The following is an 18,649-nucleotide window of genomic DNA, read 5'->3' as shown; positions in this document are numbered from 1 at the left end:
GGGGTAGAGGGACTAGCAGTTAGTGTTATAGAATCAAGTTTATTTCCATCGCTCAATACATTTCTTCTGCTTAACAAAGTTCAGCCTTCACAAGAAGTCTTCAAGGTCCTCTTCCCGAGGTGTGTGACATTGTGTTAAAAATAACTGAATGTATCAATTATCCAACAAATGGCCCCATGTATAACTTACATTCATCTTGGTTTGGATAATGCAAGCCAACACAATGTTATTAGCGTAATGGACAATTTTGGATGTACAACAACATGGTGAATAGCTTCCCTAATAGGTGCTGAAAGCAGCTGGCCTGGTGCTGTGGGACCGGCAGCAGGATGGATGGACATTGGCTCACGGTGCAGAGGGGGAAGCCAAGCGTCGGGTTGCGTCCCTGCTGAGGAACACTTCCACCAGCTGATGGATCTCTCAACTCCGGCCACTTTCACTTTCTAGGCCCTACTTTCCCATAACACCAATCAATTAAGATGATAAAGGGGGGAGGACATTTAAAGCATAACCATCATACCAATCAATTCTGACCAAATATCTTCAATTGCTTCACTATAAAGCCACTGATGTCTCTCCTGCCTGTGTGCAGCTCTCCAATCCAGTCTTAACAGTCCAATGGACTCCAAAACCCTAAAAGCATCAAAGAGTGTCTTTTTCAACATACTGGCACTCACTCTGTAATGAGAGATTTAAATTGGAGCTCATCCATGACCTGACAACTTTATTTTGCACTACTTACAGCGATGCATGTTTACAAGCAGAGGGAACAAGGAATTGCTGAAGAAACGGCCGAGGCAGCATCACAACAACTCTATGAGACATGACTTTAGATAATTTTCATTTACATCTTTTTTACTGGCATGTCTAATTACAGAGTGCGTGTCCATTAGCCCTACAGGACAGTACTGGAGAGCTACAACTAGGCAAACAAGACAGAGGTAGCTCTATAGTGAAGCAACTGACGAGATTTTGGTCAGCATTGATTGGTATGATAGAAAAAGATGGGAAAATAGGGTCAAAAATAGCGGAGTAACACCAGAACAGTAAGGTGACCTGATATTCCACCAGTGACATTACAGATGTTGCTGCCTGGGAATGTTTTCCAAGTGTCATTCTCGCACTCAAGTCACCTAAACACTCTCAAAGCCAACATTAGGACACTGATATTATCTATTTGACAGACTTTGTGTTAGCCTAATATCATCAACAGCTCATAACCACAGACACTGATGATGTAGGAACGTAGATTATGACAGATCCACCAAGTATTAGCTTTGATGCGACCCGAGACAGAAACAAATGTAAATTAGAAGAAACTCGGTAGAGCGCAAACCATCGGAAAAAGTCTTTGTTGGTACAGAAATGCATAATCTGCACTTTGGCATCGTTAAGGATATTAGGTCCGAAAATCCTCCAGCGGTTCATGCATAAACACTTCGTCCCTTTCCTCAAGTCACTATGCAACAGTATTGCAGCGGTTTCTTTAAAAAAAACATCTGTGCACTATTTGCTATATCATATAACTCATATTGGACACGACCTTGGCTATGGCTATCACCCCGGCTCATTTCAGCTGATAGCCAGTTTCCCCCGGCTGTGGCGCAGAAGCAGCCTGCAGCCTCAGGAGCGTTTAGCAGCTGCAGCGCTCGCTCGCTAACTTCCCAGCCTGCAAACAGCCTTGAACCCCCAAACCCTCCACCCCCCCCCCATCCTCCCAAATCCCAGCCTTCCTCCCAAAACTGTTTGTGTGTATTTACTCGAAGGTGGGGGGTGGGGGGTGGGGGGGCTCATGAAGTCTCATGTATTAAACAACACCATCTGGTTCTGAGGCAGGCCAGCTGTAGTGAGGAAAGGTGCTACAGACGATGACTATTAGTTTCTATATTCATAGACTCATTATCGCTAATCATGCAATGTAACGCTGTGGCTGTGGTTCAAATTGGCTTCAGAGCCTTGGCAGGAGACTGAATAATGATTAACAAGTGGGATATACTGTATATTGCAGAGCAGAAAATGTAAACAACGCAAGCCTTTATGGATCATATTCTAACACTAACAAATTGCCTGGTGGTCAATATGTCGCACAATCTTGAGCAGTGGTTCTGGATCCTGGTCTTCTGTTTCACCAGGTAGTTAACTGTATTTCACCCTTCAAATCCCAGTGGTGGACTTGACGTTGACGTTATGGTTGGGGGTGTTAGGTTCAATTCATGAATTAACTCATCAATTCCAATTCAACTGAGGAGCTGGAATTGTAATTAGAAAAAAAAACAATAAGACATCAGTAAGCAGAACTGTAATTGAATTGGAATTTCAGTTAATTTAATTCAATGAAATTCTGTTACATTCAATCTTTTGTTTGTTTTTTTCTTACCACATATCTGAGATTACAGTATTGTTATATCAATATATCAATATATCAATACTGAATATTATAAAATGTTAAAGGAACCTTTCGGGTGGTATTTGATGCAGAACATGCAATCATACATTATGATTGAATGTAACTGATTTGTTGAAATGTCTTTTGTTTGATTCATAATGTTTGATTTATAATGTTCAGCGAGTTGAGACAAACTCTCTTAGAAGTTACTCTTAGACTTTCATGGAATTTAATGGAATTCAGTTCTGTTTCCTGTCATTCCAATTCAGTTCACATTCTGTTTCCTTACAGCTGGGAGACTGTAACACTCACACTACAGGAGCTGAACTGGAGTCTAACATGCATTCTCACTTCAGTTTATGAATGGCCCAAACCCTGGTCATGAGGACTTCAGTCCATATACCTTGCAAGTCAAAAAGCGAGCTGGCGTCTGTAGCTTTCTCGGAAGGCGCCTGGGTGATGGGGCGCAGGAAGGAGCGGTAGCCCTTCAAAATGGCCGCCATGAAGCGCAGGAAGGCTTCCTGGATCTCCAGCTCCAGCGTGTGCAGGCTCTTCCCACAGCTCAGCTCTGAGGAGTCGCTCATGCTCAGCTCCAGCAGCCCATCAGGCCGGTGCTGACCTGCAGCAGGAGACAGGAACATGATCAGCTGACAATATCATGTACATGACAGAATCCCTTCAGTGTATTTCAACAGAGGCAGAATTAGCAGTTCAAATGGAAACTGTCAAATGAAAAATGTTGCAGCATTTGCAATTTGATGAAGTCGTTACGATAAAAGCAAATGAGTGAAAGGACTTTTTTATGCCAGCTGAAGCAAACTATGGACTTTCATCAGGCACTGCTACTATTGCAATTGAGGATTAGGATTACGCAATTAGGATAAATAAACACAAGATAATGTCTGAGTTTCCAAAGGTCCTTGAGGCTTAAAAGTTTCAACTCAAAGCTCTGGCAGCCATATCAATATTCAGCACTCTCAGGCAGCGGCTGGGTAGATTTTCAACTTCACTGGATCAGAAAATTCAATTATTCAATTTCTATAGCTCAATAAGCAGCAGGTTTTATGGTCTCTGCAGTGTGTGTGTGTGTGTGTGTGCTCCACACACACACACAGAAAGTTGACAGCAACATAACGAGTACAATAGCAGGGCATACAGGTAATTAGGAAATTATGCTATGATGGGATTATTGCTGGCTTTATTCCTTTCAATTAGTTGAATTAATTAAATGAATGGAAGGCAGATTGTATGGAGAACAAACTATAGAGGAAGCAGAATAAAAATCTGCCTCAAAAAGTCCAAAATGCAACCGGACAACGCTGTTGGTTTAGCATTTTCTCTAAAGACCTTAATTAGACACAGATGCATTAAATTGTCCTTTACCTTTGATTGCATTCAGTGTCGGACAGGGGAAGTCGACCATGGAGTCTGAGAACAATCTTCCCAAAAAAGACCAGAATGACAGAGGAGATACATAGACTACCACTCAAAAGATTGGACACACATTTTTCTTTATTTAATAATAGTAAAGACATCAAAGCTATGACTATAACACAAATGGAATCATGCAGCAACCAAAAAAGTGTTAAACAAATCAAAACTATCTTATATTTTAGATTCTTTAAAGTAGCCGCCTTTTGCCTTGATGGAAAAGCAAAGGCTTTGGAAAGAAATTCATACATAGGGTCAACTTCACTATTTGTATTTGTCTAAGAAACTAATTTCAAGCATTTAAGCAGAAGCCTTTAGATCAAAATGGCTTTAAGAGAATGAAAAACATAGAGCATTCAATCAGGTGGGTCCAAACTTTTGACTGGTAGAGTAAATCCTCTTCAGACTGGATTTTGACTTGCTGTTCAAACTTCAACTGACCACAAAAATGATTCTGCATCATGGAAAAGTTTATTCAAAGGGCAAGACAGATCTCCTTTGAAAATGATACACCAACAAAGAGCTGCGGTGACATGAATATATGGTAACCACGCCACAACTGACACGTTCTATTTTTTAAGTCATTTGTTCTATCGGTTCATGTTTCAGCTCACTACTCACCGTCGGCCAACTGCTGGTAGAGATTGCTCAGCACATTCATTAGGTATTTACAGGCTTTCTTTGGCAGGATCTTCCATGTGAGGGCCCGCTTATCTTCGTTGCTGGAAAAGCAGAAGCACACACTAAGCTCTGGAGAGGCTGGGAGGCCAAAACCAACATGGGTAGCGGGTGGCTCGGGGGAGTTCGGACCACCCGAAAGCCGTCTGGCTGATAACGAGGCCAAAAATGATGTGAACCATTACTGACCTGACCCGACACACCAGAAAATTGCATTCTCTTCATATTAAAACGAGGCTGACACTGTAAAAATAACTATTTCCTTCCAACCGCTAGGAAAATGGCCTGGTCTCTAAAGTTAGAACTCATGAGCTGGCAGTTATGCAGTCTGGGAAAAAAGGCAGCAAAGGCAATAGGGTTGAGCTTTTTGGGAAGCAGGGAACACTATACATTTGTGGCTCAGTGCACTGTGGATGAACCCACACACACACGGTATTATACAATATCCACCATGACAAGTCAACAGAGCAGTGCAGAGAGATTAAGTTCTGTGAAAATTCCTACACATTTTACAGATTTATACCTGCAATAAGCGATATCAGACCTTATAACCGATCCTGAAACTAATGTGCACTATGTGGAGAATTCATTGAGACATAATGATATAAACTAATATCCACACAGCGGGCCAGCTGTGTTGCTGTTTTCAGCTCTATTATTATATATTTGGACTCATTGTCAGCAGCAAGAGGCACCGGGGTGCGCTGTTTCAACCAACAGCTGACTCCGGAGCAAATATTGTCTGTGGATCCAACAACTACAGGTATGGAAGAGACTAATTATCTATAGGTCCAAAATCACTGAACTTATCCTTTAACATTCCTAGTGCCAACAGCTTGCTGTATTAACTCCGTAGCTGTGGGAGGGTTTTACTCACTGGAAGATGGTGTTGGTGTCCAGGTCCACACAGCTGACGTCCGGCGGCGGGTCGTACAGGTCAAAGTAGCGCGAGTCGACGCCGACGATGAACGGGCAGGGGGCGCTCAGCACGTCGGCCAGCGCCAGGGGGCACAGGGGGATGTAGGGACACGGCCAGTGGAACGGGAAGATCATCTGAGGAGGAGGAGGAGGAGGAAGAAACATAGAGACAGATAAAACAGAAGCAAGGTTCCCTCTGTGGTCCACAAGACAGACAGAAGTCACTTTGGCAAAAGGCACAAAAACACAACAAACTGCACGTCTAACTGCGGCTTTCAGTAGGCTTTTGAGTTCATGGAAGTCCAGTTACTTACGGACACCAGTGCCTCGGTGACGCTCGTCAGCACCGCGGGTCGTAAGGAGTGGACCAGGATCTTATGTTCTGTGACCGCAAACACCAGCAGGGTGACGGCGTTCTCCGGCCCGAGGTTCTGGAGCAGCGTGGAGAATCGACCGCCGCTGTGAAAAACACAAATGCACGAAATTCAATTAACTTCATACAATACATGTAATTTTATACTCTAAAACGAATCTGATATTCAGCCTGAGATTTTCCTCCTCGTTAGCCGTTTTCTGTGCGGGGGGGGGGTGTTGATTTTCCCCTGAACCAATCACTAGTGACTGACGTATCGGGCTGCTCTGACGCTACTTCAGTCACACTGATGCTGGTTAACTTCTACATCCATGGTTAGCCATCTTTGCAAAGACAATATGTTGGTTAAGGCGGTGATTTCAAATTCAAGAAATCTAATCTGCCAATCTAAACGGCAATGAAAAAATGTCACCAACTTTAGTCCCGCCTGATGAGGTGCTGATTGGCTCGATTGTTTCTCTGAGCGAGAACAAACCGTTGACGAGGGAAACACCAGACTCTCTGAATCGCTCGACAAAATCTGATTCAAACTGATTCAGGAGTCTGGAACCAGGAAAACTCTACACTATATCTCTATTACAAATTGGAAACAAATGAAACATGTCGTCCCACAGGAATGACGCAGGCGGCCCTGAGATTAATAAATAAGATGCATCATCCCTCCAATTTTCATCAGAATCAGACCGGCGGTGTCAGATATGGCCTGGAAGCTCTCACCTGAGTGGTAAAGGAGAAGACACCGGCTGGCTCAACATCAGGCTGTCGTGAGGAGAGAGCTGCGGAAAAGTTGGAAAGTGAGATGAAACCCCTCCAGGTAAAAATGTCTGCACTGCATCATTTAAATACCCATCCATAATGGAAAAGCTGAACTAACCCACGGGAAATCCAAAACGCCTCCTGATAAGAACACTTCTATGCAAAATGACTACTCAGGTCTAAACTGCACCTTACGCAACAAGCGTTACAGTTAACATCGAGGAAATGTTTCGCTGCAGACGCCTAGACTCACCTGCACCAGGATCCGAGGCCTCTGGGAAGAAGGGAAGGGAACTTTGTGCATAAAATGAGAGATGTGCCTGGGAAGAAGAAGAATTAGGGGGATGTGAGGCCAAAAATAACAGCAGTGGGTGGCGGAACAATGTGTCAGTGCATCCCGCTCAGATGGGTAAGAGTTATGAGCGGCAGTGAAACATGAATAGCATGAATCTTCTGCTACACACAACCTCACCAGAGCAAAGTCAGCACTGAACGTCTGATGCAGGAAAAATCCACCTTCCAACACTACTGTACAACTAACAGCTTTTGCCAATATCCTGTATCTTGTATTTCTGGGTCCATTAAGTAGTTTGGTGTATTTTTCTTATTCCTGTGGATAACTGGCCAATTGTAGACGAGGTTCGATATGAGAAAATGTTTCAGGATATAAAACATCAGTGGTAAACGTCAGGTTTTGGTGTCAGTCCCTCAGAATCAAAGAGCGAGGGCTTCTTTCTAGAGGCGCCATTTTGTACCGAGAGACGTTCAACAATCATACAGGGAGAAATCCATCGTAGAAGAGGAGAGAGACCAATTTCTCCACCCACAGGAGCAGGAGAGAGACAGGCTGCATTCAAGTAAAGGACGCAACGCACACTTTTTCTTGATCGAAAAACTCTTACAATGTTATCGCTTTTGCTCTCTACAGCTACATGTGCTGAATGCAACAAGTTCAGGCCTGCTCTGAGGCTTATTCAAAGGCTTTCTGAGAAATGTCGGAAATCACTAACTGAAGTAGACAAGACAGTGTGAGGAAAAGAGGGCACACCAAAAAAAAAACAAATTACTACACTACACAAAACAACTCCTGGGAATGCATGGAACATCACAGATTGATGATGAACAGTGGAAGATCTGAGGGTGGATTTTTCCTTTTAATTTAGTCAAGCTGACACCATATAGAAGATTTAAGATATTAAACACTTTGATCAAAGAAGAAGCTTGCTCATTCATTTCTGGTAGGGAAATACACTGTAGAGTAATGCAGCTTTTCACACAGAACAAGTGCATGGAATAATAAAGAACAAAGTGCAAAACTAACAATTATATTGAGTAGCTGTTACAGAAAAATAAATCATATCAATAAGGTAAGCAAAAAAAAAAAAACAGAACAGACAAAAGGTGAAAATAATGAAGACGGCTCACTTCTCGATGGGCAGGGCGTGCGGGCCGGAGATGGAGTAGCGGTAGAGGAATGTGAGGAACTTGCGGAAAGCGTCAAAGAAGGGCCAATGGGAGAGCAGGCAGATGCACTTGTTGGTGTGGACCGAGCGGGGGGCGGGGCTGGCGGTGGGGCTCGGGGCGGGGCTGGGCTTGTGAGGCTCCGGGGCGAGCAGACCCAGCTGAGAGCACTGCTGCTCGGTCAGACACTCCAGAGGGTACGGCTCGTAGAACTGGATGGCGGCTCCGTACACCTGGAGCAGGAGACATGAGGGACACACAGCTCACATAACGCCATCTAATCTATAGAATGTACACACATAGAAACGCACAGAAGAAGTGTAATTCAAACAAGTCCACAGTCAGTGTCTAACAATATTTTCCAGACAAGAACTGGCCAAATAATATAGAAATGGAGCAGACAGTTATGTAAGCTCAACTGCACTGAAATAAATCATCCTTGAGGGAGCTGTTCAATAGACGGAAACCTAAATACGCACAGAAAAAAAATAAACCAAGTGCTGATGTTGACGTTTAACTTCTATTGAACTTCGATACGGTAAGTGCCAACTGTGGCCAAACAAACAGCGGTTAGCTAGCCGGTGTCAGCATCAGTCCGTCCAGATCCCCTCTGCTTCCTGGAAATATGAGACGTTCCCATTCGCACACAGATCAAAGCTAACTGGCTTATCTGCTGGCTAGCTAGGCGGGCTATGTGGGTCAGTTTCTAACAGTTTCTGATGTGCTGCCTCCTGTCTTTGTTTGCTGATGACTGGACTGAGGCCGCTTGTGTGTGTGTGTGTGTGTGTGTGTGTGTGTGTGTGTTGTGCTCAAGCATGAGTGTTGAGTTTGCTGAAGAGCAGAATGATTCTACTGTATGAACACATTCACTGTGCCCATCAAATGTTTGGGGACACCCAGCTTTTGAAAATGTTTAATAAATCTGTTTTCTTTGTCGGTTTGCAATAACTTAACCCCATTTAAGACTAACTGGGTTTAGTTTGAGGAAAAGAAAATCATACATGCAAATATTTGTAACGATAACACTAAAACAATTAAACTATATGTTCATCAGAAAAACCTCCTCAGCAGAACTGCTGCTCACACTTTCTTCATGCCATTTCTAAGAAGGTACAACAACGTCTTTACTTATTGAGAAAAATGAATTCTTTTAATGTGTGCACCAAAATGATGACTCTGTTCTACAGAACTTTTATTGAGTCTGTGCTGTCTTTTTGTATTGTAGCGTGGTTTGGGAACCTGAATCTGGCCTATAAGAATAGGCTTGGTCAGCTTGTCAGAGTGGCCAGTAAAGTTATTGGGGTGAACCAAGCACAGCTCTCTGACCTTTACGATCGACAGGTCGTAAGGAAGGCCCGTGCCATATTGGACTGTACTGACCCCCCCCTGCAGAGGGAGTTTGAGCTTCTACCTTCAGGTAGAAGATAGAGTTCCAACTCAGAGGACTAAAAAATTCAAAGACTCTTTTGTTTGCACTGCAATTAGAAGGCTGAATTTGCACAAATTATTGTACTAAGCACTTTCTGCACTCAGCAATTTATTCGTCTTTCGTCTTCATGAGGTGATCTCGCACTGTACTGTATTGTAATGTTGCCACATTCACTTCTTAACTGAAAAATAACAGAGAAAATCAAACTACTTTGAAGTACTTTGAAAATTTAGAAAAGACAATGTGTCTCCAGACCTTTGACAGGCAGTGTATGAACTATATAAAATTTCCCAGATTTTGCCGGTCTTCACCTCACTTCAAGAGTCTAGTTTAGGGTTAAGACTTGGGTTTAGGGTTAAGATTAGAATTAGGATCAGGTTTCGGGTTAGGGTAGAAGGTCCTCATAAGTATAGAAGTACAATGATGTGTGTGTGTGTGTGGGGGGGGGGGTCAGCAGGTAACACCTCAGTTTAACAGGGAGTGGAGCAGAGAGACCTGCTGAGTCTCCCTCTGACCTGGGGCAGGAAAACACAGGTTAGCTTACTGCACACACACACACACACACATACACACACACTGCTCTCAGTAAAATATCCCCCTGCATGTGCTACAGCCCTTCCAAACCCGTGTGAAAATACACACATGCATGCGCACACCTGTACACACACACACACACACACACACAGGAACCAGCAGCAGCGGACAGGAGGTTTGACCGGCCGCTGCTGTCCAAACACCAGCAGGATCTGGATCTTATTTGTTTTCAATCACGACTGTGTTTCACCACGTAATTCACTAATATGTGTAAACACAGGCCTTATCCCAACTGGACCGCTGCTCAAACCCACAGAGGAGCAGAGTGGGGAGGGGGTGTGTGTGTGTGTGTGTGCGTGTGTGTGTCTGTGTGTGTGTCTTAGAGGCCCTAGAGTCTTTAAAGGGCTATGTAGACAAAACATTTTTAACAAGATGACAATTTGTTTCGTTATGTGTGTGATGCAATGTGTTTTCAGAACAGGTCAGGATTTTAAAAGTCTTCTGGTGCGTCCCCAGCCTGAGGAATATCTTAGTAAAATCTGAAGATCAGTTTCAGATCAGGTTGCTTGCTAACTATACACTCTGAAGTTGGTACTGCCACATGTGATGAGGTGGGAGAGGACAGAAAACACACCCAGGAAGCTCCTAATAAAAACTGTGTTGTGTGTGTGTGTACGTGTGTGGGTAGGGGGGCAGCGGGGTGTGAGAGAGAGAGGTAATGTATACATGTATATAGTTGCGGTTGGGTGAAAATCTTGTATCCCCAGTTAAGCCTTGTTTTTAGCTTGACAACAATATTTTTTGAGTTCTGAAAGGGTTTTATAAGCCAAAGACGTTGTAGAATCTTCTCAGTCCATAAAGGAACAATGTAATCCTTCATTTGGAGTGAAAATATAAAAATGACCAAAATTTGTTGTTACAAGGTTTTCACTTGACAACAGCACTATGCACGCCTGACCCACTTTCCCTTCTGGCACGCACTGCATTGTGGTTTTCTTGCGCCCCGCCGTAGTGTGTGAGTCTGCGGCCTTGTCAGCTGTTTAGATGGCAGTTACAGTCTGTTCATATGGAGCAACAGTCAGCGGCTGCTGCTTCTGTCTGAGCTGCTGTTTGTTGTCTGTATGAGACTGAGAGTGTCAGAGCCATTTTGTTAACACTGCCAAGTTTAATTTTTGCCTGCAGTTTGGTTCATGTCCTAGTTCATTTACAGAATTTATAGACATGTGTAATTATGTAATGGATTGCTGATGCTTTTATTTTGAAAGGTTTTACCTTGACCTGTGGGCAATTAATATGCCGTCACAAGTAGCCAGTTGTCAGTTCTTAGGAAGATGTTACGGTCTTATCATTAGATATTTAAATAAACCATTCCTTTTTTTGAATGAACACCTTCATATTGCCACCATCAGCCTGCTGGGCCAACCTTACCGTCAACCACTGAACAAGGTAAATATACAACATACAGTGTGTTGAAAACCCTGCTGTGGCACTGTGAGAAACTATGTGGAACATATACAATTGGAAGTCACAGAGAGAGAGAGAGAGAGAGAGAGAGAGAGAGAGAGAGAGGGAGAGAGAGAGAGAGGGAGAGCGAGAGAGAGAGAGAGAGAGAATGTCCATTCTTCCATCCATCAGGCAAAAAAATCGAAGTCATGGGTAGAATGTAAAACTACACATGTGGCGTATTTACTGAAATGTCCTTGTGGCTTTTGTTATGTTGGGAAAACAAGCAGGGAATTGAAGAGCAGAACATAAGAGTAACATCAGGACCAGAGGTGAGCAGTGTCCCATAGCCAGACATTTCACTGCTACTGGCCATGAGGTCTGCAGGCTGTGTGTTCGGGGTACTGAGGTAGCTGTGGGAGGAGACAGAGATAGAAGACTTCTGCCAAGAGAAGCTTACTGGATACACCGGCTACAGACTGAGTCTCCCAATGGTTTGAATGAGGAGTTAACATTGTCCTGCTTCTTATAAAAATGACTGATGGCAATGTGTCCATAACCAGTGGCTGCAATTGTTTTTTTCATACTTAAGACTATATATATGTAAATATGTTTGTTGTATTTTCCTATGTTTATTATGTTCTAAGCACAGTTATTGCTTGATTGATAATTGAGGACCCTGGTCCGCTGAGGAAGGCCAAGGACTGAAACGCATATGTTGCTGTAGCTGCTGTGCAAATTAAAGACTGTCATAAATAAATACGACATGAGTGCGGACAATTTTCTATAGTTTATGTTTCCGAGTCGGCACCCCGATGAAGTTTAACTTTGAGAGTGGAGCACGCCTGTTCTCTCTGTTTGATCCATCCATCTCACCTTCTCTCCGGAGGCTCCGGTCAGGACGAAGGTGGAGAACACAGGCAGGGAGTATTTGGTGTGAGCCGGCCAGCACTCGATGGTGGCTCCCATGGGCAGGCAGAAGAGAGGCACCGACTCCGGCAGAGGGAACGACTCGTAGTCCTCCTCTGGATATCTGCTGAACAAACCTACAGGAAAAATAAACAGAGTGACGACTCAATTCACAGAGCTGCAAAGTGCGAACTCTCCTCTGTGATTATCAATTAAGAGCAGATGTAGTCGCTCTGCCGCCCCTTCCTCTGAGTTCAAAACGGAGCAACACAAGCCCAATTTATCATAATCACAATGATAATGTACGACGTGATTTAATCAATGTTGCAAGAGAAACGCCCCGCTTTGTAATAAGCAATCACTGCTGGGTAATTAGGCTTTTGGGTAATTAGTCATTGTCAATGGATACAACTGAGAACTGAGAGTTAAGTAATGATTTTATTTTGTACCCTTGCTTAACTCTGTGCTACATCTGGCTTTGGTTAGAGCTTTGTATTCGTCAAGCTTTAGTTTCAGGGGGGAAAAAAACGAAACAAAATCATCCGAAAAAAGTCCTACCCAAAATGTTTCGTAAAGTTAAAAAAGTCAAGACCTACCCAGTAACAGATTTTCACACCAACCACTCTGATGTGTCGACAAGGATCCATTTCACATATGAATTTCATGTTGAATGTTGGAAAATTGTACATGTGCACACATTAAAGTGCACATTTACCAGTGCAGTGATAAATGTACATATTTAAATATACATATTTTCCAAGGTACTGTATCATTGAACACTAAATGAACATAATCTGATTCAATTATTTATCCATAGACCTGCAGGTGCAGAACTGCAGAACAGCGTAGTTGACGGAAAAACAAAGTGTCATCGCTGTGAACGCTCGGTCAGCAAGTAAAACAAAAACTGACAGAGAGCGTTGCACCATGTGATTCGCATTTTTCCACCAATATTTAAGAGCTAATGTCCCGATTTACTCTACATATTTACCATATTATACCATTTATACCGGAACCAACACAGCCATATTAGTTGGTTCAGTTCTGGGTCAAAGTGTCTATAAATAAAGATGGGTGAAGTCCTTTTCCAAAACTCTATCTGGGCTAAAACGTCGAAGAGAAAGTTCCTATCTCTAGTCTGACTCATGCAAGGCATTACTGAGACGCAGATAGGATCGCTCCATTCGCAGTCTGCTGCATATTGAAGACATGTACAACAAAACATCAGCCAGCCAATCTAAGGCCGGGCCAAAAGACACCCACACCGAGCAAACAGTGTTATCAGAAAACGAGGACCTAAGTGAGTCAGAGATTTGCTTCTGTCAGTGTTTCGGCACTGAAAAGTCTGATGGATTTTCATTTGAATTAAGTCTCATATTACAATTAACTACACAGCAACCAGACCTTTTAAAAAGGGGAGAATGCCAGCGTGCAGAGGCTTATCTCCCAACTCAAAGTCTGACGCATCAACATGCTTCAACAAGCAGGAACCTGCTAGCAGAGGCTGTTCTCCTGCAGCTCAGATATTCTGCAGTAGCACCAGTTTAGCAGAGGCAAAAACAAGCAATAACGTCACTGCAATTAATGTTTATCAGCAAAAAATGAACTTTGATTCATTTTTCTTTTTTAAACCGATGCAATTGTTCATACAACCAAACCGTCTGTCCGTAAAGCTTTCAACATCTTTTTTGGACAACATTCCTATCAGATCTTACAGTTAACCGCAAAACTCTGCAATGATTCTGTAAATATTTGGTTACTCTTGCACATCCCTAGCACACAGCCAGTGATCTGGGAAATTATGAGAAAGGAGAGAAGGTGTTTACAGACTTCATGGCTATTTGGCGTCTTTTGTTACCAGGAACGGGAGATACACATCAGTATCTGGAACTGTGAGCTCACAGCGAGGGGATTAGGAAGGCTTACCTGCTTTGTAGGCTATTGTGTTGGTTTTGGCCACAGACTTCTTATAACACAGGTAGACTGAGGAACCCCACTGAGGAGAGGAGAGAAGAGAGGAGAGGAGAGGAGAGGAGAGGAGAGGAGAGGAGAAGAGAAGAGAAATGGAACAAGATGTCAACATGTCATCCCCCATGAACGCTGGAACACAGTGACCAAATGCATTATCCATCCAAGTTTCGTAAAAATCGCTCCAGTTGTGTCTGAGATATCACATTTGCGTTAAAAAAATTCCTTTAATTATAGCGCCCCCAATAGGTCAATCAGTGTAATTCTTCGAACAGTGCAACACAGTGCAAGGATGCATTATCCCTCTGTCTGTGTACATTCACTTCAGTCACCCAGGTAATAAGATGTCCAAAAAACACATAGAAACAAAATCCACTGGACTTAAAATGAAGTTTATTGAATTGAGTTATTAGTTGCCAGTTCCACCTGCTGCCAATCACACTGAAGGACTAACCGTATAATTTTGGAAAATTAAAATGGACCAGGCATTACCATCCAGACATATGCAGGTTCATTAGCATACAGAGGATTGATGATACAACCTAAAAATGGGTTGTTTGTGACAACCATTTGCTGTGAGGAGAGAGTGCTCTTTCTCTAGCGAGTAAAATTTGCATAAAATCTTTAACAATCAAGAGCTGGACATGAAGCATGAGCTCCCAGTGCTATGTTGAAATATTAGGGTGATTTTCACAGCTCGCATGTTATCAGACAGATGGAAAGATTAGTGGAGCTAAGACCCAGTTTTAGTGTATATAAGTCCCAGTTTTATTGTATAAGTCCTAGTTTTATTGTATCATATCATCAGTTTCTACTCCATGCACCATAAGTCTCTGCAGATTCCTCTCATGCTCTGTTTCTCCCACAGGTTTACTTCCTGGCTCGCTCACTCCATGCTTACAGAGCTTTTAAGATGCATGTGCAGCACACACACACACACACACACACAGGTTTCTCAGGGGGATCGCCTGCCTATTCTACCCCCCAATGACAAAATCAGACAAAGCTGACACAGCAAGGACTTTTATAGAACAGCAGTCTAATGTTTTGTGTGTGTGTGTGTGTGTGTGTGTGTGTGTGTGTGGAGTGGACAGAGGTATTTCACTACAACACAAGCACTAGCTGAAGAGGAAACCAGCTGCAGGAGTAGAGTGCGTTATCTCGCTGAAGAGAAAGACGATTGAAACAACACAATCACACACACACACACACACACACACACACACACACAGTTAAAAAAACGTCCTGAGGCCATGAAGGGCGTTTTCGGACAGCTTTCCATTAATTGGATGCACAAGCCGGCTGGAGCGTCTCACCCGGGGGCTAAAATCTCTCTCCACTGTTGAAAAAACACAATTGACTCAAAAAGAGAATGGGAAAGGCGAGTGCAATCCTATTTCAGCCCAGGATTACACATCTGCCCGCTTCCCACTCTCCACCCTGCTCACTTCCATTTTACATTTTAGCACAAAGGACAGAGAGGGGCTATTCTCAGATCCATTCTGACATTTTCAATAATAAATGTGTAAATGGGAGGTGAGCAATTGGAGTGTACAGACACCAAATACCACTATATTTTATTTTTATTTATCCTTTATTTAACCGGGTGAGTCCCATTGAGATCGAAATCTCTTTTTCAAGGGAGCCCTGGGGCAAGTCAAAAGCAGCAGCCAATACACATATGATATGATATATGATTTAAAATTCTTAGTAAAATTCTTTAGTTGAGGAAAAGTTTTGAAAAGTAGAATTTGCCAGCATTTGGTGCTTACTCAAAGCTATTACATTAAGGCTAAATGTCATCTTATATTGCTGAAAAGAGTTGTGGGAGCTCATATCACTAATTTAAAACTCTCCTCCAAGAAACAACATACAGAGGAGGATTTATGGGAGTCGGGGCAGTGGAGTGGTGTTGAGGAGCGCGGGCTTTTGATTAAAGAATACCTTGACATTTTGAATTTCAGACAAGGCTCCGGTGAAGAAATAAAGCCTGCTAACATTCAAAATGTCATGGTGTGACTTTAAGGGGGAAAATCCCCCGCAGATTCTCTTACAGCGTTATGCATCATCAGTCTGTGATGTTCAACACATCCCAGGAGTTATTTTGTAATGAAGGGTTATAATTTACTTTTTTGGGGGAACCCACTTTCCCTCAACCTGCCTCGTCTACTTCTACTGCAGTTAGTGATTTCCTATGTTTCCCAGAATGCCTTTCAACAACCCCCAGAGAAGGGAATTGAATTTGTTGCTTTCAGTCCAAGTTTGTTGTACGGGTGTATAAATATAGCTAGTTAGCCAACTAGTTTGTGAATATATCTTGATGCTGCATTGCATTCTGGTCTCTCTCCTGCTCCTGTGGGTGGAGAAATTGGTCTCTCTCCTCTTCTACGATGGATTTCTCCCTGTATGATTGTTGAACGTCTCTCGGTGCAAAATGGCGGCTCTAGAAAGAAGCCCTCGCTCTTTGATTCTGAGGGACTGACACCAAAAACCTGATGTTTACCGCTGATGTTTTAGATCAGTGGTTCTCAACGTGGGGTCTGGGGACCACCAGGGGTCCTTGAGGGCATCCCAGGGGGTCCCCAGCAAATTGATGAATCGTTAGACTTCATGATTTAATTTACAAGAACAATTATAGAATGTAGGAGACTGACTATTTTGATCATAGTTTCACTGTTATCTCTCTCCCTACAATACAGATAGTCATGGAGTTCTGGACAAAATCATATCTAACAATAAAGATATTCTCAGATTTGGGTCCGAGGGACAAAATCGCATCAAATGGGGGTCCGTGGCCCTAATGTGGACTAAATTAGGGGTTCTTGATATAAAAAGATTGAGAACCACTGTTTTAGATTGATACATTTTCTGATATCAAACTCCATTGTAGCTGCTGGAAATATTGTTGAAGAAAAATACAACAAACAACAAAATGGGCACAGAAATGCAAGGTGCATCCCCAGTAGCTGTTCTTTTTTTTTACTGTGTTAAAGTGTTTTAGGGTGGATTTTTCCTTTAAGTGACTCTCACTTTGTTTAACATCAACGGGGGGAAAAGAAAGCTTCCTCTCTCACCATGCTGCTGTTGAGGTTCTTCTCCACCTTGCAGAAGGTGTGCGGCGGCGTCTCTCCCTTGCCGGGGATGATGATGCAGATGTCGGTGACGGCCAGCGCGGCGTGCGGCTGGCTCTCGGGCGCGCGGCGGTACGTGATGTAGATGCGCTGAGACGAGGTGCTGCTGATGTTGGCCGGCCGGCCCGAGGGCGTGGTCTGGATGAGGTGGCAGCCCTGCTTCAGACGCTCCTTCCACTCGTACAGCACCCTGGGGGGGAGGAGCCACAGCAGCCAGCCAATCACAATCGCTTATCAACAAACGCAAGGGACGAATGTCAGGGCAGCAACAGTGACTCAGCACCATTCGTTTAAGGCATCGAGAGTTACAAAGATTCAAAATTACATACTCATGTAGAGCTGAAACGATTAGTCTATTAATCAACTGACAGAAAATTAATCGATTATAATCTTGATAATCGATTAATCGTTTCAGTCATTTTGGTTATAGCTTCACAAATGGTTTTCTCAGTTTCATCTCATTAAAAAATGAATACTTTGGTTTTTTTGGCTGCTGGTCAGGCTAAGTAATTTGAAGAATCACTTTGGGCTCTGAGAACTGGTGAGGGGCATTTGTCATTTTTGACATTTTATAGACTAAATGATAAATCAATTCATCGAATCGACTTGATAAATTGATCGACTTGATAAATTGATCAATAACGGAAATAGTGGTTAGTTGCTGACCTACTCGTACGTATGACCATTTCAAATAGGTACTTTAGCTGTGTATAAATGCTGCAAAGACAATGATTTTATTCTGCCATATAATAAAATGTGCTTTCATTGATGAGAGAAAGGCTTGTGGAAATATTGTTTGACAAACAGTAATGAGCTAGCTTGGTGACTGAAAGCATAACAGCCATTTCTATGGTGACTACCTCATGGTTCATCCTTTATTACATTAGGAGATGACTCTTAAATAATAGAGTGAACAGAGTGCCTGTTTGCTCAACACCAATCTCACAGACACTCACAATTCCCATTATGCATATACTGTCTATATGTACACTGTCAGTCACATCATGCCCATATTAACTCAGACTAGAATTGAAAAGAAGTACAAGAGCACACACACACACACAAGAGCAAGTACTCAGAGGTACATGAAAGCGGCCGTGATTGTAAAGTCCCCCATCGTGCCTCTATCACACACTTATCCTCCATTACTGTTTCAAGTGTTGTAAAGTGGAACTCAACAGGCGTTTTTGGCACATTCTAAAAGCTGAAAAGAGCAGAATTTTGTTGCTCAG

General features: G+C 43.0%; 1 protein-coding gene across 1 annotated transcript in view; it reads right to left on the bottom strand.

Annotated features, from left to right (window-relative positions):
* LOC139647016 (C-myc promoter-binding protein-like) overlaps nucleotides 1–18,649 on the bottom strand; it is a 63,116-nt gene that overhangs the window by 42,072 nt on the left and 2,395 nt on the right. Inside the window, exons 2-11 of the mRNA XM_071522823.1 lie at nucleotides 17,361–17,607; nucleotides 14,245–14,314; nucleotides 12,286–12,455; nucleotides 7,968–8,236; nucleotides 6,796–6,862; nucleotides 6,504–6,562; nucleotides 5,728–5,872; nucleotides 5,373–5,548; nucleotides 4,439–4,539; nucleotides 2,790–3,005 (exon numbers count right to left, since the gene is read on the bottom strand). Coding sequence (XP_071378924.1) covers nucleotides 2,790–3,005; nucleotides 4,439–4,539; nucleotides 5,373–5,548; nucleotides 5,728–5,872; nucleotides 6,504–6,562; nucleotides 6,796–6,862; nucleotides 7,968–8,236; nucleotides 12,286–12,455; nucleotides 14,245–14,314; nucleotides 17,361–17,607 — 1,520 coding nt within the window. The remainder of the gene's footprint in view (nucleotides 1–2,789; nucleotides 3,006–4,438; nucleotides 4,540–5,372; nucleotides 5,549–5,727; nucleotides 5,873–6,503; nucleotides 6,563–6,795; nucleotides 6,863–7,967; nucleotides 8,237–12,285; nucleotides 12,456–14,244; nucleotides 14,315–17,360; nucleotides 17,608–18,649) is intronic.

The sequence above is a fragment of the Centroberyx affinis genome, unplaced genomic scaffold, assembly GCF_046629955.1.
Source record: "Centroberyx affinis isolate AG114_WGS23_722 - 3 ecotype Tasmania unplaced genomic scaffold, CSIRO-AGI_Caff_v1 ptg001031l_1, whole genome shotgun sequence".
Taxonomy (NCBI): domain Eukaryota; kingdom Metazoa; phylum Chordata; class Actinopteri; order Beryciformes; family Berycidae; genus Centroberyx; species Centroberyx affinis.
Note: the sequence above shows the minus strand (reverse complement) of the source record. Positions and strands in the feature narration are given on the sequence as shown.